The sequence below is a fragment of the Stegastes partitus genome, unplaced genomic scaffold, assembly GCF_000690725.1.
Source record: "Stegastes partitus isolate 25-593 unplaced genomic scaffold, Stegastes_partitus-1.0.2 Scaffold146, whole genome shotgun sequence".
Lineage (NCBI taxonomy): Eukaryota > Metazoa > Chordata > Actinopteri > Pomacentridae > Stegastes > Stegastes partitus.
The window spans coordinates 233,068-258,661 of NW_007577877.1; the positions used below are offsets into that span (position 1 = coordinate 233,068).

The 25,594-nt window shown below is 42.3% G+C and overlaps 2 protein-coding genes across 2 annotated transcripts in view; one reads left to right on the forward strand and one right to left on the reverse strand.

The window, feature by feature from the left end:
• Window positions 1–1,690, reverse strand: part of LOC103355401 (PC3-like endoprotease variant B) — a 124,908-nt gene extending 123,218 nt beyond the window's left edge. The window contains exon 1 of the mRNA XM_008279189.1: window positions 1,520–1,690. Within this exon, the coding sequence (XP_008277411.1) occupies window positions 1,520–1,690 (171 nt within the window). The remainder of the gene's footprint in view (window positions 1–1,519) is intronic.
• Window positions 1,691–7,705: 6,015 nt separating this feature from the next.
• Window positions 7,706–25,323, forward strand: mms22l (MMS22-like, DNA repair protein). The gene is made up of 26 exons (XM_008279161.1): window positions 7,706–7,758; window positions 8,402–8,595; window positions 8,906–9,031; window positions 9,193–9,245; window positions 9,448–9,535; window positions 9,669–9,846; window positions 10,211–10,304; window positions 10,452–10,582; window positions 10,802–10,915; window positions 11,006–11,182; window positions 12,107–12,169; window positions 12,284–12,403; window positions 12,717–12,952; window positions 15,094–15,310; window positions 15,400–15,689; window positions 19,481–19,662; window positions 19,987–20,137; window positions 21,086–21,225; window positions 21,555–21,697; window positions 22,036–22,192; window positions 22,343–22,488; window positions 22,719–22,930; window positions 23,237–23,403; window positions 24,129–24,225; window positions 24,498–24,665; window positions 24,829–25,323. The coding sequence occupies exons 2-26, from the start codon at window positions 8,423–8,425 to the stop codon at window positions 24,902–24,904; spliced, it is 3,699 nt and encodes a 1,232-aa protein (XP_008277383.1). The 5' UTR covers window positions 7,706–7,758; window positions 8,402–8,422; the 3' UTR covers window positions 24,905–25,323.
• The last annotated feature ends 271 nt before the right edge of the window (window positions 25,324–25,594 follow it).

The following is a 25,594-nucleotide window of genomic DNA, read 5'->3' on the forward strand; positions in this document are numbered from 1 at the left end:
AGAGAGAGAGAGAAAGAGACGGGCAGAGAGGAAGACAGAGACGGGGGTGGACTGTCCAATACACTCCTGATAAAGGTCAAAGAGATGTTTTATTCATGATCCAGGCAGCAGCAGCAGCAGCAGAGGCAGCAGGGCCAAGGTTGAAATGAGCTCGCGTCCCCATTTCCCCAAGGCAATGCTGCACACAGCCCTACACCAGGCCAACGGACACTCCCACTAACTTTTGTCAATAATGTCAAAACGCACGTATACACACCGACCAGTATCATTTATCAGTAAGTTCAAATCAAAAAAAATTGAGGACTTCCAAAAGACAACAAAGCACCTTACACTGAAGACAAATGAAGTGCAACTAAAACCTTTCATGAGGACTTTTTGAAGTGATGTAATATTTTCTGTGATTTCTCACTTCGAAAGTTTGATCTGTGATCAATTCCACACAGAAGTATAAAAATACAAATAAAATATCTAAACATTCAGAGTTAAAATGCATGAAATGTATTTCACTGATTTGCCTTTTTTTTTTTTTTTAAATGCAACAACCTGCATGTTTTTTTTATTGCATTTTATAGGTCATTCTCACTGTATTCACGGTCTTACAGTAGATGGGTGCTTTATCACCTGAAATTTTTACAATGGATTGCTTACACAGTGTTTTTAATTAAATAGTACATTTTATCCTCAGAATCTGTGTTGATTAGTCAGTCTTTACATTCAAAAGAAGAAGTTAAATAAAAGAATCCCTTTTAAAACCCTGAGTATAACAGCGCACAGCAGGATTAGATGTCAATTCATAAGGGCTCTTACCTTTTAAATATTTCTGACTGTGAATCTTCATGAAAGATTCACAGTCAAGAGAATCAGACGAAGTTCATTTCAAAATCTCTCATACCCTCGAACCCCCTCTTTGAACTTGCTCCTACAAAAAAAAGCACAACTTCTGTATTCCACCTAACCAAGACCTGCTCTGAGCCCCTTATTTTTCAGTGAAGCCGTGAACATTTTTTGAGGGAGCTGACATACTTTCAGACTCAACAACCAAAGTAACCTTTAAAGTATTGATGTGGATAAATCACATCTAGTCTTCTGACAAATGGAAAGATTTCAGCATGACAGATTAAAACTCAGGCAAATAGGTAAAGACCCAATCATCTCCAAAGACATTCCACTGGAGCTTATTCCACATATAGGAGTTTCTCACAGGCTAGACAGGTTGGTGAGACAGAGGTGTGCATATCTGTGCATGTGTGTTCTTTTTGGGAACATGTATGTGTCTTTCATACGTTTGTGTGTGTATGTGTGGACAGCCTACTCGACGCGTCTTTGATCAGATATGAAATATTCAGAAACGCTGCTGTAATTTGATGAAAGTCAGATATCCCTCAAATAGGAAATAGAAGTCAGCACTTTGGCAGCTCTTGAAAAGAAAAAAAAAGAAGCCCTCAGTGAAGGGATTTTGAAAATTTCATTGCAGGCCCGTAGGTGGAGGTAATAACAGAGGTTTTAAACATGCACTGACCCGTTGTATGAACTCCAGTCCGTGCTGCTTGGCCAGAGCTCTGGCTGCTCTGGTGTTTCCATCCATTTGCACTGCATAGAAAACATGGCGATTGGTCCCATGATGCCCCTCTGTGGTCACTAGTTTCCTCTGCAGCAGGCAGCCAAACACCAGCACAATTGTACTGAACATGGAGGCTTTGAAAGAAGATTTAGGAGAAAAGGATCAACTGGTTATCAAAATGCATTCACTCATGTAAATCGTGTACAGTTTGGATCATTTTTTCAGTAATAGCCCACGTTGTTGCATTCCATAATGATGACTTGAGTCTGTATTCAGCAGAAAGTAAGCCATCCTGCTGCAAGCTTTCCATAAAACTGACATGAAACGGCATCACATAGTGAAGAAAAGCATTATCAGGAGGACTGCATGGAATAATTATTCATCCTTACTCAGTCTGTGGTTTATTTGATTGATTGTTTTATATGTAAAATGTGGGAAAATAGTCAAAAAACCCTCTTAGAATCACAACATTACCAAATTGTAATATATTTTAATTTAATTCCACCAGCAGTACAACATTCAAAGACAATCAGATTACGTTGATGTATGGCAAAGAAAAATCTCACATATGAGACGCTGGACCAACCAAGCATTTGTCATTTCTGCTTGAAACATGACGGAAATGATTCTATAATGAATTTGTTCCTGCTCTTCATGTCAGACATCGTTTTACTTTTGCAAACTGATATGAAGCAGTATTTAGCATCCCACTGGATATCTTCACTCTTCATCGGTTCTTTAGAATGTCTAAGTCTAAGCACTGGCAATGCATATATCTATATTAGAAAAATACAAACACCTACGATATAAAATATTACCATAACACTTCAAATACCATCTAACTACACAAATGAGTTTATAGAGTGTGGGATTCAGCATCTCAGTGCAGAGTATTGAACATTGGCAATTGTGAAATAATTTGCCCACAGCCACCTCCTCTGTACTTTTGCATTAAATCCACTGTGGCTGCCACCTACAGCATGTGAACCACCCACCTGTAGCCACACAGAGTGAAACGTCCAGGAGAAATCTTTCACCCTGCGCGATGAAAGCTAGAACTCTGGCATCGGGGGCCCCAAGCGAGACAACACACTCTCTCCAGTTCCCAACCCACACGTTTAATCTCCTGGCCTTGATGCAAATGCTTCTGAGAGCAGAAAAGCTGCAGTGCTCTCATTGTGTGAACTAACTTCCTTCTTTAAGCAAAACAGGAACTTTATCAGTCACTCTTTATGCATGTACTTTCCTGTTAACAATGACGGAACAAAAAGTTGTCACCTCAGTCTAATCACCAGCTACTCAGCGAGTAAAACACCCAATGTATTATTGGAAGAATGCAGTGTTCAGGCATATTAATTGCTGAAACTCCCACTCCCTTCTCCAGATTATGCAATCAACATTTACTGTTGATCCGTGAAGTTGGTCAATTTGTTTTTCTATGCATTAGTTTATATTGAATTCAATTAGCAGAACCATTCACTGAAGTGTTGCATTTAGCCAATTGCTTCCTACATGTATGTCAACTGTTCATACAAATGGCTGCTCAACTTGGTTACATGTACATAGCTGCAGGTATTGGTTGAGTAATCAATTGTTCAAGTGGTAGATGTTATATGGTTTAAGTCACGTTTTATACAAACAAAGCTAAAATTGTCAAATGAGAAAATTTCTTGCTTTTTGTTTATGTTCAGTGATATTAAACTAAACACATTTGTGTTTCGAGCTGTTGTAATTTCAATTGTTAGTATTTTCTCAAATTTTATGCCCCCCCTCCCCAAATTAATCATTTTATCAAAAGAATATATTTATCAGTCATGAAGATTAGGGTTAATTGTTAAGATGCAACATTTGCAGTCTGAAATTTTGCTCCTTTTTAGTCCTTTTCAGCCACTTTACTTGCAAAATACACCCACAAACATACAGTAAAACTCAAAATCAGAAGATTAAGATATCTCCTCCTATAAGTAATTCTGTTGTGTCTTTATCTGACTTCTCGTCAAAAGCAAAGTGCATCCTCCTGCAGCATTTTTCCCCCTCAAACAACAAACAATGCAGCTGACCACTGTTTTAAGTCTACAGCATCATTCAGCTCCTATCTTCCAAGCCACTGATTGAAATCGATAACCTCACTTGGGGCTCAAGCCCCAGTCAATCCCGCTGAGGTGCTGGGCTGGGAGCGAACACCCCACCCAGCGAGGAGCCGGCCTCGGGCAGAGACAAAGTAGACAGGGAGAGAGGGAGGGAGTGAGGGAGCACATGAGACTGGCGTACTGGAGAGCCACATTGAACAGTGTCAGGGCCTCGAGGCCTACTGGGACGCTGATAAAGTACCTGGACATTTTTATAGACAAACTACTTATTTCCATCCTCATATCGCTTGGGAAGACTGATAACTTTATATTCCTCTCAGGCAGAGGAATGAAAGGGAGGGGGCCCTTTCAGGAGTTTAATTGATCAAACTGTAGCCACAAGGGTTTTTTTTCTGGAGATAAAAGAGACTAGCACTCGCCCCTGTACAATACAGAGATCTTTTAGGAAGCAGACCCAATGAAAAAAAGAATGTAACTCATTATGCAAAGTCATTACAGGCCTCTGACTATACTCCTTAAAGAGGAGGAGTTAATGGTGAAATTGTATTGTACAGGATTTTCAGAGGTCAAACTACCGGTCATAGGATAACATTATTTTACAACGTCCACATTATTATTAGTCCAACCAAACTTTTCAGATGGCTGTTTTGAGGTCAGGCTTAAACAGCGAGACTCTAAAATATCAAGAGGGCCAGTTTTTATTTAAGACAATATTCACAATAAAACAATAACAACTGCTTGTCTCATCAGAGCAGGAAATTTGTCTTTGTGTCATCAATCAAGACAATAAACACAATAAAAAGGGTAATCACTCCCATCTCAAAGTATCAGCAATACAGTGACAGAAATGCAAAACTTATTAAATCGGATAATTTAATACGTGGGACACATTGCCCATCAAAAACCAGAGACTCTAGATTGTTACTGATCCTTGCCAAGAAACAATCAGGCACTTCCCACAAGTTTCTGATTTAACATCTTTACACTATGATTTGTGTATGAATTAAACTGACCTTTAAAGCTATATGGTTGTCGGCAGATTTTGTCACCTTTAAACACAGTCAGGCTAGCTGTTTTCTCGTTTCTAGCTCGGCTACTATTCTAGATGGAATGCAAGAAGTCCTTGATTAAAGCATTGCACCTCTACAAGCAGCTGATCTGTGGCTGACCTTGCAGTGGGTCATGAATGGGAGTAAGAGCCTGATCACAAGTGTTTTTAATTATTTGCAAGGATTAGACCACCAATCATGACTGTGTGTTGGATTCAAACTTTAATGAGCCTTCTCTTAGCTTTGTTACACCTATTACGGAAGGACGGTTAAGGTGCTCTCAGACAGTGATGGATTGCTTCCGCTACTGCCAACATTGTTATGACTGTAAACAAAGCAGCAGCTGAAACATGTTTTTGATTTTGAGTATGATATATACGAGGGTACTTCAAAAAGTTCTTGGCCTCACCAGAAATCATCACAGGAAGAAGACTGTTTTTGAGTTACATTTTAACATGGTCTCCTTAAACTTCAGTGCACTTGGTCCACTGATGTTCAAGCTTCACTATCCCTTTGCGGAAGACGGTCACATTTTGAGCTTCCAGATACTCTTTAACAGAATGGATGACTCAATCAACATACTGAAAATGGTGAACACTCAAATGGGATTTCTGTTTGGGAGACAAAAGTCAGATGGTGCAGGTCGGATGAGTAAGGTTTATGGGACAACAGTTCAAAACCCTGTGCTGTGTGGACAGGCGCATTGTCCTGAAGCAACAAATCGCCAGCTTTCCTCCCATTTTCTCTTTAATTGCTTCAAACATTTAATTTTCATGAACAGTAATACAAGGCTTCATATGATACAGTTGTGCTCACAAAATGGGAGTTAAGCCCCTTGTTTCCAGTTGTGCCAGAGAACTTTTACAAGTATTCTCATATATATTTTCCACTCCATGTGCAGTGGCTAGTGTAGCTTTATGCCGAAACTTAGCAGCAATTAGCTAGGTAGCTGGAAAAGGTTGGTGCTCAGTTGGTTTAACTAATGATGTCACATGAGAACACATTGATCAGTTCTTGTCCTGGACATACAAGGACAAATAAAACATTATGGTTAAAGCATTTTAAAAAAAAATTCTATTAAACTCTGTATAATCATAAACCAAAGGAATTAATTTCTATTTTGTGGTCTGACAGTCTTTTGGTACTTTTTGTCAGTTTTGGAGCTCCGTGGAATGCAGGTGCATTTAAACAGTTTTAATATTACCCATTTAGGTATGCAAGATTTTATGCATGTTTGTTTCCAATATGGTTTATGGGGGGACTTTAAAACACCAGAGGAATTAGTACTAGTATTACTTACAGGTGAAATTGTCTTGCTTTACCAAGTCAAAATATCTAACAATGACAAAAGGTATATTCTGAGCAGAGCTCCACCCAGATACTTCATGCATGGGGGCTAATCATGTATGAATAGGAAACACCTGTAGAGGTGTACAGCTACGGCCATTATTACATTTTACTGTGTGGATTCTGGTTTCAACAGATGTTGCTTCTGTAGCAGTCAGTAGTTATCCATATGTTAACTACAGCATTCTCTCCTTTACACAGAGTTCATTAAGTCTATCTGGAAGCCTCAAAAGGCTGCAAGTAATTACAACACCAGGTTATCACCTTAACATAATAAAGTCCCACTGCATCCATTATAGGCATCAAATCCTTTTATACCTCCCTGCTATTAAAAGGGGAGGGGATGATGTGGATTAATAAGTGCATCCAGAAAAAATGGAGGTGAATCTAGTTTACAGTCACCACATTGTTAGTCTCGAGTCTTAAACTGTGGTGAAATTTGTCCAGACAACAGAATTCAACCTGGTCCAGTGCATGAAAGCCTGGAAATGAGGCTCGGCTTCATTTGAGGGAGAGGGGAGGGGGTGTGTGTGTGAAACAGGTTCAAATCTCACTCCCTCCGTGTACCACAGTGCATTGAAAGGATAGAATGGGTTTGTAGCGTAGGAACAGAAAAAGAAAAGCATTTACCTTTCCCATCCAGGCGACAGAGCCCTCACACAGACGCCTCCTGTTGAAAGCAGAGCGGGAGGTTGATGCATCGTCAAGACAGAAAAAAAAAATTCCCGACGCGTCCATTTTTACTGTCTCCGCTGACTCCTGGTAATAAAAGATGCAAATTAAAGCATGCAAAACGCCGCATGTATCGTGCATCTCCTCACTGGAGAAGTCAAACGTGCAGAAATAACGATTTGTAAGTCGACAAAACGCGCACATCCACGGCGTGTGGCGGAAGGGGGGATTTTTTGTAAAGATGTGAGAATGCATTAGAATGCAAGAAATGATGTGATGGCGAGAGGGACTGTTGGGAGAGACAGATCTGCATATGGAAATTAGGGTTAGCGTGGTTAAAATTCTCCTTAAAAAACTGCATTATTTTGTATTAATTTGGGCGGAACCGCAGCCGTGAAACAGAGGGGAACCGTGTGTGACATAGCTTGTGGAAAAGTCAGGGAACAGGTGCTTTAATTCAATTCTGTTTCAGGAACAAAGGGCTAAAAAAATGTTTAAAAGATAATAATTGAGACATTTGATACATATCGTCGCAGTACAGTATTCTAAAGTCTTTAACTGTCTGAGGTATTTAACTTTTTTGTAAGAACTGAATTTCGACTTGAACTGTGTTAACATATAGCAAATAGCATTTTTAGCTAATTACTTTCAGTGTTAACAGGCAGCTAAGCATTGCTACTGGTGTGCAGAAGAAATTTAGTTTGCTTTTCAACACACCGCTTGAGAAATACAGAAACGACCACAACACTTCTAAATATAATATATGCGACAACTACAAACTCTACCCGCAGAAACAATGCGACGGAGGAAGCACTCTGCAGTGAAAACTCTTGTTGTGTGAGCCGCTGGAGGGACTAGGCCACGCCCACTGTGAAACTTCCGACCAATCATCGGGCGCGGAGCGAGTTTGCGCATGCGTGAAGCGATGGCGCGCGACAGCCTGAAAACCCAAACAACGGAGGCATGACAGCGGCAGTCTTTCTGCTTTACTGCTTTGAATAAACCCAATATTACGCTACATAAGAAGCACAAATACAAGGTTAGTCGATGATTAAGTAACGGGTGTGTTTTGGGAATGATGTTTTGTGTGGTTTCGGTGTTACAACTCCTGCTACTTTACTGTACGAGCGCTGTATGTGCAGTAAACATAACGTGACTACGAAAGTTAGCTTAGTTTAGGCTAACGTAATAAAGATGCTCACTTATCTGTTTGCAAATGCATCAACAGAGAGAGAGAGAGAGAGAGAGGGGTGAAAAGAATGAATACGCCTTTAATAACTGCTACTGATTATTACATTCATTGTGTCGTGCTATTTAGTCAGGTGAGCCATGTTATTTATGTGCACAATGAAATGCTAGCTCAAGTATACAGGTCAGTACAAATTAAGTCACGTATGTAACTCAAAATACGATACTATCCTCTGAATATTGTGTGACTGCTCGTGGTAGTTTTAATATAGTACTTTAGATCAAACGTGTAAAGTTATTGAGTGTATGATGTACAGTAACTATTTGATATGTTTCTTTAAACATTAGGGTATGCTTACATATAATCTGCTTTTCATTAGTGGATCATCTCAACACTGTACGTGAATGGCTGTTTGTGTGTAATGGCATATTACCTCATTTTTAGCAAAATCAGCTTTCTTGTAATATCTCTCCACTGCGCTTTGTCATTCAAGGTGATACTGATTCATGACAGCATGGCAGATGACTTCAGCCAGTCCCTCACCCCACCAGTCTCCCCCTTTGCAGCAGACAGCCTATGTGAGCTGACTCCATCCCAACCCCCATGCTTCCGCTGCTCTGAAGTTAAAGATGACCCCACCGGAGCGCTTTCCACAGAGGGATACACAGCAAGAGGCTCCCTGAAACGGTACAGTCAATGTCAGCAGTTTTCACTCCTCCTGCCTATTTTGTGCCAGAGAAACAGTCCCGCTGAAAATTGCCCACATAAGCATCTGTGCATTTTTCTACAAAATAAAGTTTTTTGGGAAACACACATTAATGCTGATTTTTTTTTAAATTTAATTTATTTTTTAAATCGGAGGTTAATTTTGTTGCTTTGAGCAAACACAAATGAAACTCCAGTTGCCTCCGTTCCATTAACGTTGCAGCAATAGTCACTCTGGCAGAAGAACCTTTGCAAATATACTCTTACCGTTGCCAATGCATCCACTCTGTAGGCTGTTGTTGCGTCTTGACCCGGCTCCTGCAGACTATGAGACAGACACAGTGGACATCTTTGGCTTTCCCTGGGTAACAGAGACAGCATTGGTGGAATCTACAAAGCTTCTATTTGGTCTGTTCAGGTAAGTGAAGACAAAAAAACAGATTTCAAATGTTTTTGCTTTTAAAATATATATATATATTTAAGTTAATATCTGTTGCCACTGCAGCAAAACGTTTATTAACTGAGTAACTGTTAGCGTGATTTCTCATGTATGCTTAATGTGTGCTTGTTATGTTTCAGACAAAAGTTTTTCAAATTGGAGACTTTAGTACAGTCCAGCTCCCATGACTTTGGTAAGTCTGTGTATAATGTGTATGTTTTTTATAATTGTCTGCAGTTCTTAAACAAGTACAGTCATTGCTCTGCTGAACTGTTCAAGCAAATGACTTCACCATAGAGATCAATTTGCTTTATTCTTGTGTTGTAGTCATGTCTGATTTCTGATACAACAGGCAAGTTATCAGCACTGCCTACAATACCACTTTTGTGTTCTAGGTCAAGCAGGTAACCTCCACTATGAAGCAGACGACCTGAGACAACAGTGTGTCTTATTTCTTCAGTATGTCAAAGTCTTCTTGTACAGGTAATTCTACATAATTAATGTTCACAGTGGCACTAAGATGTTTTTATCAATGTATTACAGTGTTGTCATCTGTTCACCAGCTTTAACATATATATTTTTTGATGAACATGTCCTCTTTTTTGTGTCTGTTCAGATATCTGGAGCCTTCCAGGTCCCTAGATGGCAGTTATTCACATCCTTATGAGGAGTTGGAGGCTCAGCTACCCTCTGCTCTTCTGGAGGAGCTGTTGGGTATCACTCTCCTCATAGGAAGACTCAAAGACCTGCCTGCTAATGTTCAAAGTGCCTTCACTATACAGAACCACGGAAAGGTACTGCTAAACGTTGGTTAGCCTGCATAAATGTGACCCCAGCACAGATATAATGTAAAGTGCATTTTACATAAGCATCAGGTTGTTGTAAAGGATGTAGGGCTTTGAAACAGGTTCGGCAAATGTGAGGATGGCACGACTGTACTTAGGATTTACGAGGCAATGGAAATTATGTCAACTCAGCAATGACTTGTACGACCATAGTTTTGGGGGGGGTTTGTTTGTTTTTTTTTTTTGTTCAACTCAGCAATGACTTGTACGACCATAGTTTTGGGGGGGGTTTGTTTGTTTTTTTTATTGCTTCCACCACCCAGCTGATTTGCTTCTATCAAAATGAACTTGGCATTCTGCATTCCTCCCACAGATTTTCCCTCCTTCCTGGCATTTGTTACACCTTCATCTTGATATCCACTGGTCAGTCTTGGAAATCCTTCATCTACTTGGTCACAAGATGCAAGGTAAGTTTGCACAAAAATACTCAGGAAATGGGAACTAAAGATATTGAAATGTGGCGTGTGTTTATTTTATCATATTGCATTCCATTATCCATTATTCTATTATCATGGAAACAGGCTTTTTGTTATTTTACTTGTTCTTTTCCCCAGGCCAAGCTGTGTACGCCCACCAGTTTGTGAACCTGACAGGAGAGAACCTGACTGATATCAGTCTGTTTGACGAACACCTGTGCAATCTGCTGTGTGACCTTACTGGTCTGGCCATAGGCAAATACAGCAAGGTGGGTGGCTCATTGCTTCTCACCAGATGTACCAATAGTATATCTGTTTTTTTGTTTGTCTTTTTTTTTTTTTTTAAATCTTTTTGTTTCGTGAAAATATAGCAGTGAGTGTGATTTAATTGCCATAATTATTATCAGGTTAGCAGAAATTAGACAGAAGTTGTGCATTGAAAGTGCTAACTAGCTTTGTGTGTTGAATGGATGCTGTTGTTTTTTTAGGTGAGGCCTACAGAGGCACTAAGCAGCCACCATTACCTTTGCACCTGCACCAAAGAACTATGGGTTCTGCTCATGTATCTTTTGGAATACAGGAATAAAGTGTTGCACACACAGGTAGGTAACTCAAAATACACACATTTTTACACTCGCACATCAAAGTATGACATGGTTCACATTCAATTAAACAATGTTTGCTCCCTCTAGTCTTTCTGGAGCTACATGAACTCATTGCTGAGGCCCCTGGTTTCTGGAAAGCCTGCAGCTGAGCAGTTCAGTGGTCTGCCCACACACTGTAAAGACCCTCTGGGATTCACATGGTGGCTGGTCACTCATTTAGCAATGTTAGGCCAGTACAGCCGGAACGGCACCATCCAGAATGAGGTAAGAGACTAAGAGTCACAATACTGATATGTTGGGATGTTACACTACAAATAGTCTGGGCATGAATATAAATGTGTTTTACAGAGTAGGATACTGATTGCTGCATTTATAACCAGGAAGTCAGGAAAATTAATCATTATCTGAAGAAGTACAGCAAAAAAAAAAAAATCCATCCATCCATTGTCTTTACACTGCTTAATCCTCACAAGGATCACAGGGGACTGGAATCTATCCCAGCTGACTCAGGGTGAAGGCAGGGGACACCGTGGACATGTCACCAGTCTATCACAGGGCTTCACTTAGAGACAGACAACACTCACATTCACACCTACGGACAATTTAGAATCAACAATTAACCTCAGCATGTTTTTGGACTGTGAGAGGAAGCCAGAGAACCTGGAGAGAACCCACGTTGCACAGGGAGAACATGCAAACTCCACACAGAAAAGAGCACAGTGCCCCCACCAGGACGCGAACCGGGAATCTTCTAGCTGTGAGGCAACAGTGCTAACCACTGCTCCACCTTGCAGCCCTAGTCTACACCCACATATTGAAAATATTGTTTAAGAAGAAACTCTGTTGTAAAAATATTGTAATATGTGTACTTTGTTCAGGTAGTGCAACGTCAAGAATTACCAAATTAATACTGGAATGAAGTTGTGGTTTTGAAGACATTTTACTGCTCAGTGAAAAGACTCTTTCACTTCTGAAATCATTTTAAAATTTGATATGAGACTGCATTTGTGAGCAGAGAGAAAAGGTGTGCTAGTTGCAGGAATTATCTATTTTAAGCTCATTTATATGATGACAACTCTGACTTTTCACACTTTTTGACAGCATACATTTTTATTTAGAGTGTGATTATCAGCCAGTGATGTGTATTTTTTAAGTGTATCTTGCATCTTACTTTGCTTGCACCTGCAGAAACATCTGGGAGATAACTGGACTTTTGTGGAAGAGTTGCTCAAGTTAACTTGTAACCCCAAGGTCAGCACTGCTTCAAGCCACACATCAATTTTTAACCTTTTGAATTCATAATTATTAAAAACTATTTTAAATATTAATTTCAACAACATGCCTATTGTGCGTATTTACTTACAGGGAGGTTTAGCAGAGGAGCAGGTCAGGATGCATGTCCACTGCTGCCTCAGTCTGTGTCTGCTGTGGGAACCAAGCACCAGCGTTGTCTCGACCCTCTGGGACTACTACAGCAAGAACCTGGTGAGGACAAACCTAGAGCAAGCAAGGAAATGAAGTTGCATGGGCACTTTAATTATGAAATGTGTTTTACTATATGTGCTATAACGTGATGTTCTGCCTCATTTTAAGTATATCTGCTGCAATTAGACCACCATTAGCTTACATTGGCATTGAACCTTACCACCATTTTTTGAAATTCTGTCTACTGAATCATTTTAACTTTTTTTTTTTTTTTACTCACAGTACACTTCTAATTGTTTGTCATGTGATTAAGAAGGTTGTGCAGCACAGTTTTCTATTTACAGTTATATTATATTCTGTCACTTCTCTCCAGAATGCTTCATTCACCGTGCCCTGGCTGGGGATGTCTGGCCTGGGCACTTTGTGCAAGACGCCTCTAGCTCTGTTGGAGCAGGCCCGCAGCTGCTGCAGCCCTCCTCCCCTCCGGTCTCCAGGATACACCCAGCTCTATCGCTCTGCCAACTCCTTCCACATCTTCCTTCGAGTGCTGGCCCTGTGCCTTGCCCAGGACAGGGCTGGTGGAGTCCCACAGAGACAGATCAAAGGGAGGTAAGGATGAAGAGAAGGCTGGGAAGCTTTGTAGTTCTCGCTCCTTCACATTTGCTTCCACCTTGAAAAGTAGGTCTTACAACCAGACAGCCATGTCAACACTATGAACATTATAAGGTGTGATTTTGGATTGGAGTCAGAAATTATTACTAATCAGGGCTAGGCCTCATAGGATTCCTTTTTCCACTTGATCTTCAAATGTGTGATGTGTTGAAGGTGCTGTTTGGATTTTGGTTATGTGTGTGTGGGTTCATACTTGAATACACACACACAGCATGAGTGTGTTTGCAAACTATCATGTATTTGAGTCTTGTTTGTGTGTGTGCCAGGTGCACCACAGTCTCCCAGTGCGTCTTTGATATTTACTCAGGCCCACCAGTGAAGCAGGTGTCTCAGGAGTCAACCACCTGCTCTTCAACACAGGCCAGACCCAAGAAGCCTCCTACTGATGCACACACAATCACACACGCTGTGCACCTGCTCCCTAGACATGGTTACAGAGTGTGTGAGGCTGTTAAATAGAAGGAGAATGTGTGTCTTTGGGTAAGAAAATAAGAGAAAATCACAGAGAAGAGTCCAAGCTGATGTGCACATCAGAACCAAGCGCTGGACCATCCTATATCCCAGGCCGGCTGGGTGCCAGAGAGAGGCAGCCGTAGATAAATCCGCCTAATGACTTCCCTCTGTCTGGAATGTGCTCAGTAGCGCTGCAGACATGGGGGCTAATTAGCTAACGAGCGTGGCGGTTAATTCGCCTTAACGAAGCTGTGTTGGTTTCCAACACGGATAGAGAGGGGAGCTTGGGTGGTGGGGAGCGGGGGGGATGTGGGTGGTAGGCAGTCTGGCAACAGCCAAGCTGGGCTGGGACAGGTCCAGGTCCCCCCTCCTCCACCTCCCTCCACCAAAACTATCACCACTACCTCCTCCCCCTGAGGAGGCGTGATGCGACTGTATTGCTACAACGTTTCGGCAACGTTCCCAATCCTGGCCAGGCTCTGCGGGACACCCGCTACGACCACATTAATGGGATCGACTGCGAGCATGTTGATCTCCAACGCCGGGAGTTAGGAGCATCTGCTCGCCTCCGGAAAAAAAAGCTGTCCGGAATAAACAAACAGACAGACAGGTTGGGAGAACACAGAAAATCCCCACTGCTGCCTCCCAGTGCGCTGCTTATATCCCTGTTACATATTACCCATTCATCTATTTAAATCTCCCTCCCCTCACGCTCTGACTGCATGCTTGGCCACCTTCTCCTTTTATAGTCCTCTGTGGGTGTAACTAAGCTGGTTTTGGTGTTAACCTAGTCTTTCCCAGTTCCCCTCTCGTTTTTCTCCACTCCTTTTGTATCAGTCATACTTCTTACACTGAGTTTGTCTTGGGATGCTCGCTGTTTGTGTTTTGACCCAAACAGCAGCTCTACTCACCTGTGTGGGCTGCATCTGTGTTTGGGTGGTGGGATGGAAGGGAGGGCGTGGAGGGGGGGGGCTCTAGCCTTCTGTGTTTTCCTGCCAGGCGAGCAAACAGCAAGCTGGATGTGTGGCAATGCATGTGTGTGTGTGGTTTTATTGATCTCTCTCTGGTGTTGCAGTAAATTGGTTTGGCTTTAGAGAGAGGGACCAAGCGCCTACTGCTGTGTGTCTGAGTGTCTCTGACATTTAACATGATCTTTAAAGGCATTTCTCCACAGTGCCCGCAGGATCTAACAGCGTGCTGGGTGGTTCTCTATTCTTACTCACTCACTTGCTTTTTCTTTCTCTCTCACCCACATACACACACACACACACACACACACACACACACACACAGACTGGGCAGCCCAGCCTCTCCCCTGGAGCTGAGAGGGTGATGGAGGCAGGTGGTGGGGTGCACAGTGGGGGTGTAAAGTTCAGTTAGTCAGCATTTAAAGTCGGGGGTTTCAGAAGAACAAATCACCTCTGACAAGTTGATCAGTCAGTGAAGAAACAATTGAAATAGGAATTTTTTTTTTTTAAACTCAATTTTCTTGCTTTGTATTAAGTGATATTGCAAAGAGCAGACACTGTAATCTGTCAGACCACTTTTGCTTCTGGTTGTCCCTCGTTTGTGAAATATTTGAAAATCTTTGTCCTATCTCTTTCTTCTGTTCCCTGTGTTTTCAGGATTTACGCTAAGTTCTCCTCGAAAAAGATGCAGGAGCTGTCAGAGGGAGGTCTCATGAACTTTCTGCTGCTGTTTCTGGTCGTGGCCAGGCAGGGAGAGCTGGAGGATGTGGCCGGCAGAGCCTGTGAACTGCTTGGCTGTCTGCCCTTTAAGTGCCCTCCTGCACACCGCACCCTCGTCTGGAGAGGTCAACTATCACTGCTCTTGCTTTTCCAGGTATGCTTGGTTATCAACAACAGCGTAAAGGCTTCCGACCGTTTAGGAAGTTCAGGTTTTTCTCATAGATCATCTGCTATTTGCTTTAGGAGAGGGGTTTGGATGTTGGTGCCCAGGCTACCTGGCTGGCTTCCTCCTTTAATGAGACGGCAAAGGAGTTCTACAACAAGACCACAGAGGTCTCTCGCAGACTTGCCCTCTGGGGGCCACTTGGCTCTTACCTGGAGGGTGTGGCCGAGGTGTTTGAGACAAGCACCAACCTCAGCCTATCAGAGGAAAAGCTGCTCAATGAAGGGTTTGATTGGTTGCTGCCTGCTTGCCGCCAATCTGAGCTGAATTCTGCGCTCGGCTTTCTGCAGATCATCCTCGCACAGCTCAGGTGAGTGAGCTGGTGGAAATATTCACCAGCTATCTCAAACCTTTACTCAGTTTCTCATTCTTTTATCATTCAATGATAGCCGCTGCCTCACAGATAGTAGACACATTCAGACAAATGTTTTCTGGCAAAGGCCAAGCTAAGCTTTTATTAATCTGATAAGTTGCTACAGCAGAGGAGAGAGATCTCTTCTGCTCTTCCCAACCCAGCCCAGAGTCTACTCACTTCTCATACTGACAATAGGAGAATTGTGCTGTCAGCAGGAATGAGTTTCTGTAAAGAACCTGTGTTGCGTTGAGGCCCCTGTTAGTCTCAGGAGGTCCGGTGGCCCCCAGGTCAACCTCGCCAGGTGCTGCTGGAGCCCTGATTAGAGTTACGGGCCCAGGGGATCCTCCATGGACCCTCCTTTCGTTATGAGGATGGCAGAGTGCGGTGGGTGTGTTGAGAGACTATGGTCAGTAGGGCGTCAGAACGGGTTCAGCTGTAGGACACGGGTGTTCGTTACATGAACGACCCCAGCTGAAGGTCAGAGAGCCACAACTGAAACAGTGTCTGTTTATGTGGGGAGGTGGAGGTGGGAACAGAGGATGCAGCAGACAGAAATCAGGTGAGAGTTGAAAGGCATGGACAGAGAAATAATGTGTATTTTTCCCTGTAGATTCTGAATAAAATCTGGTGTTAAGAAGCTGTTGCCAGCCAACTTGTTTACAATAATCCTGAACCATAGGTGTGCTAAGGTATAGTTCTTTAAAACAAACTTTGCATTGTCAATTCCACCACTATGTTAGAAATGTATTTGAAAACCTGGACAAAAACCAACATTTTAATTTTGCCCCAGTTTATCCATGATGGCAATGTTAGACCGAATCCCCAACAGAAATCAAGTGTGATGACTGAAAGTAAAGTCAAGCAAGAAGATGTATTGTTTAAAACATTTTTTTCTGATACCTTGCTTTTATAAACAAAATCAAACTTTCTGCAGAATGCTTTTTCATTTCACATTAAGGCTAAATCTAATCGCAAGTAGAACATTGCTTGCATGAAATACACTCCAAAATGTGCAAAGTTTCTATGAACCTGCAATAATAGAATTTTGCTCACTTGGGGAAAGTGTACACAAAGTTGTTATATCATTAACTTTTAAACATATAACTGCAAACACTTGCCTATTTTTGAGTCATTTGGAGTCATAGGTTAGGCCACCTGGTCAATTTACTCTCAAATTCACTCTTTTAAGCTTTGTTGTGGCCTGCACAAACTCCTGAGCAAAGCAATGAGCTTTGAGCTGCTTCATGCTCCGCTGTGTGCTCCAGCTAGTTGTTAACGTTGTCTGTCTGTCATTTGGTGCTGGGCAGGCAGCATACAGTCTGATAATTAGAGCAATTTTGCTGAAATGGGATGCTTGCAGCTTCTGGAAACAACTCTGACAGCCGGGAGAGTAAAATAGTAAAGTTTGGGGCCTGTAAACAGGACAGTGAGAAAATATTCAGCTGATAATTATCTATGGGTTCATCACCTCAAGCGACACCTTTCACATTACACGCAGTCATTTTACCCATTCTGAACAGGGAAACATAGATTAGAGCAGCTTTCAATTAGAAACTGCAATGAAAGGTAACACAAAGAAGACTATAAATCTGAGTAAGCATTTATTATCAAACAACCTTTTTTGATACTCAGTGCTGCAAAAACATGTTGGAGTTTGTCTTGTTAAGTTAACTTTTCTTAAATAGATATATACTGTGTTCACTTGGAGTTTTAGTAAATAGTCAAAGTAGTGCCAACGCTTTATACCTACACTACTTTAAAAAGGCTACTAAATGAGCTGAACCACAAGATAAGGACACTTTAAAATTAAGCGTTACCATGCCCTCTCACTGTTTCATGTAGGTGTATGATTGCTTTGATTCTCTAGTGTACACATTCCACACTCTTCACCACACACACACACACAAAGCTACACAAATGTCCCCACACCTAAAGTGAAATACTAACCCAGGTGTGCTCCTTTCTTATTTCAATGCCAGGCTCCCGTAACACAGTATCTCTTCAGCTTTGCTAATTCCCAAACTTCCCATCTTAGATCTTGGGGTTGGAAGGCACACATTTGCACATTAATGGCCACAGAGAGAGAAGAAGAGAACTCCCAGAGGCCCTCTGTGTTATGGCCTGGACCACGCTGACCCATTTAACCAAATAAAAAAACACCATGCTCTCTCTTTCCAATTCGTCCCGCCAAATTAAACATAATTCTTTGGCCTGGCAATTCTCGGTATCTCTTTTGTGATTAATGCTTTTTCTGTGATACAATTAATGGATAATTATGTAGCCTGGCAAATTTAGCCTGTGCATCATTATGTCTATTAAGAGCCATGTGGAATCTGCACACATTAAGACAATTATTCTGCCAACGGTTGAGGCAGCGGAGGGTTCGAACATTCACTCTTGATAGCCATCGTCATGGTGCTGAGGCAAGAAGCCAGTCACAGGCATAATTCCTCAGTTTGATTTCTTCCCATGACCCTCCTCTGCTTTGGGGGGGGGGTGGTGGCAGCGTCGCTGGTTGATGAGGTGAGCTGGCATTGGCACACCCTGTTGGATCTGTTTTCAGCACAACAATTAATCCCCATCTCCTTGGCTTGATAAAATACAAGCCTTCCAGTGAAGCGTTTCCCTTTGTGAGCATTAAGACCTTTTAGTGGATATTGAGCCTTTCTTTTCACAGTCAAGGACAACTACTGTTAGGTGTATTATGAGAAATGTAAAAACACCTGTACATCACATAGAAATGCATTGCAAAGTAAGGTGAAAGAGGACACGGAGTAAATTCAACTTATGCCCTCGTGTGTATTTGATGTGTCTCTGTCTGTCTAGCGTTATTAGGATGCTATATTTTGGTTTTACGTGTCTTTCTAGTGGATGTAGCTGAGGGAAGGCTTAACTGTGGTCCCTAATGGTATGTTGCCTTTGAGTGTTTGTGTGCGTGTGCGTGTTTGTGTGTACAACATAAGAAGCCACAGTGAGGAGGATTAAGTGGGGTCTCTGACGATGTCTTGTACAATGAGGGTTGATGGGTGTGAAAGGCCCATTCCGCAGTAGTAACGAGGCTAATGAATTCAGACTCTAATCGATTGTCTCAGCTCTCTCTGGATTAGATGCAACCTTGCTGGAAGGGAAGGCACCACAGAGGTGTGTGTGTATGCATGTAGTAGCAGACTAGAGTGCATGGTTGAGGATGAGATAGAAGTGGGGGCTGCTAGTTCCTCTATCCTTTCCTTCTTCCCCAGCACACCTTAAACCCTGCTCCCCACACCCCCGTCCGGGTGAATGAGGGGGACAGAAGGATCATCTCCCGTCTAAATGAGATTACAGCTCCTTCAGCTGCTTATCTGGGCTAATGCCAGCCACTGTGGGGCTGCTGTAGCGGCTGGGGCCAGGGCCAGGGATGAGCCAGAAGAGCCAAAGTATAGTCTGTGTACAGGGGATCAGCATTAGGCTCCACTCTATGCCTATAATATCCTTCTCTCCTTCCCCACATCTACCTCCTCCCTGCTCTGCTCCACACTGCAGCGCACCGCCGCACCCAGTAATCCCCCAGGAGAGAAGAGAGGGAAAACACATGAAGGAGGAGTGAAAGAGAGAAACAGGGGAGCAAAAGGATTTGAAAAAGTAGAGGGCGGTGTTGAGGGGGTGTGGGTGTTGTACACAAGAGGGAGTGCTGTGTTTGGATTTTGCATTGGATAGATTTGTTTATCTGTTCTCCCTTTTCTGAATGTGTGCCTGTGTCCTTCCAGACGGGTCCATCAGCGCAGTGTCCAGTCAGCGCCCACCCTGGCCTGGGCGCCTGCTACCAACAGTGTGGTGAAAGAGCGCCACCTAGCGGTAGCAGCCGCTCTCTGGGCACACTTCTTCCCCTTCCTGCGCAGCCTACGCCTCTCTCAGACCCCTCCAGCACAGCTGGCAGATGCTGCTGCAGGTCAGTAACACCCAGTGGAAGGAAAAAGAGACACTCAGAGAGGTGAAGAAAAGACGATGCAAGTGTGGGAGAGCAATAAAGAGTTTCAACCAATATGAGTTCTTGAAGACTGATATTAAATATTGATGTAGCCATTTTACACTAAGGGAAAGACTTGAGAGAATTTTGAAGGCAGGGAGTGGAGTGTGGCTTTACTTGCAAAAGGAAGGATGTTAGGACAATTTAAGAATGTAAAGATTCAGAGAGCATGGGACAGAAAGAGATTCATAACTTTATAATATGTATTTCTATCATCGTCAACTGACCTAATTTTATTTTCCTCAGGTTTTACCTTGCTGGCCTTTGATCTACCGAGTTCTGCCCCCCAGGACCTTCAACCCAACCCAGTCCAGTCCATCATGCAATGCTTTGGCTGGGATGACATGGTTCACCCGCTTCTGGTGACTCGCTACCTTCCCCATCTGCTCCAAAACAGGTAGAGTTGGCCCTTTGGATCTGCCCCTGACGCCTTCACCTCAATCACAAAACATTTTCATCTTATCACTTCTAATGTGAAAAAAATCAGGTCAGTCAGATGGGAATAATGCACTCCTGTGTTCCTGTCAACTATCAAGCTTCATCATGGTGCACAGCACTTCACCAGAATTGTTTTCCACATGTCCTGTAAGTGTATAACAGCTTAATTAATCAATTAAGACAGGGGGTGTCCTTGGTATGGTGAAAATAGGTATTGATGAAGGAATTGCATTCTTGCCTCAAAACAGAAAATAAAACGCAGTGCATCTTCAAAATTACATTCAAGGGTTCAAAACAATGGGATTATCTGGGCCTCAAAATTCCTTTTCAGACATTACCAAGTAATATTAAGGTGCTACACATGAATATAAAGCCAGAGCAAAGGCACACCTCCTGTTTATTGATTGGAAGACCAGCCTGCTAAGCCTTCTTTCACTACAGTTTGATTTTGCTAAAATGCAGGTTATAAAATGAAGTAATGATTCAATTCACACATAAAAATGTTTACCTCTCTCTATCCTGCAACACTGAAAAACTGTACATCATCTTAGAAATGTGATAAGAGGAGGTATTGATGTGTTGTAGAGACGAGGGGATTTCAGTGTTTATTAATGTTTTACTAAAACTGTGTGACCTTTTGGCATATACATTCCTATGAGAATACAAAAATTGTGAGCACTTCAACAAAACAAGGCATAAAATGTGACTTTTACCAGATCCTTCACCTCCTGCTGTTTACATATTGTGCTTGTCTTTGGTTATCAGGAATATGCCACTCACTTACTGAATGCTTGATATTTCTTCATCATTTTCATCAGCAGTAGACCAGATCTTTAAACCTCACCCAGTTAGAACTACAGATGTTACAATTACATTCAGTGAATCCTCTTCTCTCTATCTTTCCCAGTGAGCTGGTGTCGTCACTGAGCGGTGGTTCTAGCACTGCTACGTCGAGTTTGGCACAAAGTCTGTCAGTGAAGGCCTGGTTCAGATGTGTTCTACAGCAGCACCTTCACAAGAACCCAGACGGGTCTGACAGCAGAACAGGTAACACCGCTCAGCAGCAATCTTCAACCTACATAGCGATAAATCACTTTCATGACATCACACATAACATTAATTTTTCAATTGCATTTATACTTTTATTCTTTATAAACTGTTAAAGGAACAACTTTTAGCATGAAATCATAATCACAGAGTGCAATCTCAATCAGAATTTCCACCTCCCCTTCAGGCCAGGACCCTATCCCTTTTCCTGAGATTTTTAGAAGTGTAGTTTCCCTTTCTGGTAGTATGTTATGTGTACCTGGCTGCCATCTCTTAATAGAGATGGAATACATTTCCGTTTGAAGAACCAGAAGTGTTTGTGTCTGCAGGCCGGGCTGTGGAACAACAGTTGTGTGAATTGACCCGACTTGTGCTGAGGCTTCCAGAGGTGGACAGTCTTCTGCAAAGAGCGAGCCTCCATCCAGCAGCCACCAGGCTTGAGCCCACTTCAGCCCTGGAGATGTTTGTCAAGGTAATGCACGCTCACAGCTGATCAACACACAGGCGTGTATTAATGGTCTTAACAGTGGTAAGTCTTGTATGTATGTATATTTTGTATATTTACCTTACTGCTACCCTACTGCTGTTGTGGGCTATGATTTACACCTTTGAGTCTCTGGAACATATACTATAGTAAATATAGTAGTGAGCATGTCAAATTAAAATTCCCAAACGTTTACATGAGCCTGCACTATAAGTGATGTATTCTAAGTATATCACTGTCATATCTGGTCTCTGCGATGGCAACCTGCATTTACATGCAAATTTTTCCATAAATGTCTGTCCTTATCTGCTCTCACATGGTGTCAGGCTCTAGGCAGTGTATACAGCGGACTGCAGCTTTTGTCTGAACGCTCAGCTATGGTGACCAGAGCCCTGGAATACATTGGTGACATCCTGAAACACATTAAACCGTCTCTGGTCAGCAAGAACCAGGAGGGACTGAAGCTGGCATACTGGGCTGTCGGTAGGGCAAAAGTCCATATATGTAAAACATGTCATACAATACCCAAAGCTCTCTTTGCTATTACAGTGTAGTTTGAGTTACAGACTGGAATAAGGAATTATTCCAGTTGTGTATCTGACTCAATGACTGTCTCTAATCTATACAATCCAGGCTGCATAGTGAAGCACTGGAGCCCCCTGCTGGTCACTTCCAAAGCACAGCAGCTGTTGTTCCGCATTGTGGATGGGCTGCTGCTTCCTCACAACCTCACACAGCAGGACAAAGCTCTCAGGGACAGCCTGCCTCTGTTTCTACAGGTTGGAACAAACATATACAGTACACGCAAACTCATACCCATACTCAAGCAGAAGGGTTATGGGTTAATGCCTAAAACATGACTCTTCTGAGCAGTTCAAACACATAGCCGTTGTGTTGTGCTGGTGTTAAAAAAAAAAGCATAACAACACCAATGAAAACTCATCACTCATCTGTCAGCTATATGTTCATTATTCCTCTGCTCTGGGAATGTTGATTTACTCTCCTGCAGGGACTGTCAGTGGCCTCCAGTGTGTCTCAGTCCCAGGGTGCTTACCTCAAGCAGCAGCTTGGCTCTGTTACTCGCAGATATTTGGACCATTTCCTTCCCGCCTCACCCTCCATGGGCGTCATTGCCAACCACCCGGTACTTCTGGCCGCCTGTGAGGCCAGTCCAACCGTCCGGGGAGCCGCACTGAGGAGAACCATCCTAGAAGTGCTCCGGTAGGCCCCTAAAACTGAGATGTGATTTTCCTGTGGTCCAACAAGTAACCTCACTTTGACGTGACTTTTATATCTAGAGTATATTTCAGTAACGCTTCTGACAAATCAAAAACTCAAGAAGTGTCTCAGGAGTGACTGAAACAGAAAAACTCCAACACCAACTTTAATTGCTTCAATTTTAATCTTTCTATCAAAGACCTATTCACGCTCTCTTTTTCACTCTGTTTCTTCATGAACTACTTCTTAAACTATGATACGATTCTTCCTCAGAACTTAAAGTAATTTTGAACCCCTGTGATTTTACAGCGACAGCTTCCTGCAGTTCAAAGGCCATGCCCCTGCTCCTCGCCTCGCATCAGTCCTGATGTTCCTGCTGGAGCTTCTGAGACGAAACAACGACTCAGACCTCACCCTCCTCACTCTGCCTCTTCCCTCTCTGCTCCGCTGTGTGATGCTGGTCAATGAGCCACATGGTAAGATTAACTGTTTGAATCTGAGAGACTCTTGTTTTTTTTGTTTTTTTTACTTTGAGGTAATCTAAGTCTGAAATAAATTTGCTGAAATTTAAGTCGTAATTGACAAGGTGTCCTTCAGTTCAGTGTGTCCTTAGTGTGTCTTGTGGTTCGGCCATCGTGCATTGCAACATAATTGTTGTGATACATTACAATATACTGTAACAGACAGTTAATCTTGGAAATATGCTTGGCTAACAATCTGGGAGTCGACCTTTTATAATGTAATTATTGAATGTGACAACAAATTGAATGCTGTAAAAGAGAGGTTTTTTATGACCACAGTTTAGCATGATGTCAGGAAGATGATCTGGTGAGGAGGAAACTGTGCACTGTAGTGTCAGAAAGCACTGATGAGGTAGTCCAGCAGGTGTTCCTAGCATGAGAAGGTCACTATTTCTACTCACAGAACCATAGTTATGCAAACAATCTACTTCTCCTTGATGTTGCAATGACCTGCAGCAATAGGAGAGTATGTAAAAGTGTGTTTTACCTCAGCTTTGATTGATCTTCACATAATAATTGACCAGGCCTGGGATTTGTGTGGCATCTCCTTAATGCGTACAATAATCACAGTACTTATCAATAAGCATTTTGTAAACATTTACCTAATGCTCACAGTTTTCACCACTCTTCACTTGGATAATGATGTCAGTAATATCACAGGGCTTTTTTTATATGTGCAGTGAGGAAAACGAGCACAGATGCCTTACAGCTTGTGGTGGAGCGATGCGCCGCTGCATCAACACAGGGACCGTGCGACCAGATGATCACTGTCTTACGGTAATTGACTATAATGCGTAGCGATAAATATCTGCACCTGTATTAGAGCTGTGTGGTGTTGTTGCATTTTGTTGCTCATAATAGTCTGTACACATCTTCACATTTCTGTACAATGGGCATTTTAAAAAATTATTTGACTGTCTATACTATCATTTGTGATTCAGACAAAAATGTACACATGATGCACAGACCATAATAAAGTAACTATTCTACATTAACACCTGTTTTATACATCCTGCTTTTATCTGCTTATGTCATCCCAATGGTCTTAGGTCATTTGTGGAGGAGAATGAGGGTGTTTACGACAGGCAGGTGTACAGCGTCCTGGAGATGGTGGCTGTTTTAGATCCCACTGTGGTTCAAGCTCTCATCCCCAACATGTCTCTCAGTCTGAGAAACACCGAACACAAAAGAGGAGTGGGCAAGAACATTGCCTTGAGGTGAGCAAGCACATGAATCACATCCTGGAAGCCATGTAGACAGCATTCATCGCCTTAAACTATTTTTAAGTCGTCTAGACAAAAAGCAGGTGTTACATACGCAACTAGACATATTCTGTAGCAGCATGCTTTATTGAATGTGACGCGTCTCTCTGTGTAACAGGAGTGCGTATACCAAGTTGCTGTGTCTCCTTGGGGAGAGTGGGCAGGCTGAAATAACCAGTCTGGAAGGCGACTAAAAAGTTTTCCAAAAAAAGGACCAGCTCCAGGACCTGTCACAAGCTCCAAGAATCACTTGTCAATCATACCAACCTAAATGCCACATTTCTGGATTGGGTCGTGTTGCAGTTCGGCATATGAGGATGTCTTACAAAACAATTAATGTATGTAGCACTAAGCATTTAGCATGAGCTGTAATAATACTGAAACCTCAACTACAGTTGGAATGTGCTGGAAAAAAATGATTTATGTGTACAACTGTGAAAGTAACAAAAGGTATTATCAGTTGATGTGTAAAGTCTAATATGTTCCAATCATGGACTGAAAACTTCATATCAGCAGGTTGTATATAATGTACATGTTGTAAAGAAGGCACAGCTTTACATTTTGATAAATGCATTGTTAATAAAATGTGACAATAAAGATGAATATGCTCGTATGCCGGCCTCTTCACCTTTTCATTTCCATTCCATAGTAAGAGTAGTGAGGAATGTGAGCAGTGAAGTGAGCACAGACTATTTGTGCTTATACCATCAGGTGCTGGATCTGTCTCTACTCAGTTGGCACTCTGAATTACAGATTTGATGACAGTCGTGGGTGAGCCCAAAGAGTTCAGTACCCAAAAAAAAAAAAAAAAGTGAGTAAAGAAGAGAAGTACTGTTTGTTCCAATTCTCTCTCTCTCTCTCTCTCTCTCTCTCTCTCTCTCTCT

What these genes read in the sequence shown, in the direction of transcription:
- mms22l (XM_008279161.1), top strand. Translation starts at nt 8,423, where the DNA reads ATGGCAGATGACTTCAGCCAGTCCCTCACCCCACCAGTCTCCCCCTTT. An exon ending in CACTGCTCTTGCTTTTCCAG is followed by an intron (nt 15,311 to 15,399) that starts GTATGCTTGGTT and finishes TATTTGCTTTAG; the next exon opens with GAGAGGGGTTTGGATGTTGG. An exon ending in ACCATCCTAGAAGTGCTCCG is followed by an intron (nt 22,931 to 23,236) that starts GTAGGCCCCTAA and finishes GTGATTTTACAG; the next exon opens with CGACAGCTTCCTGCAGTTCA.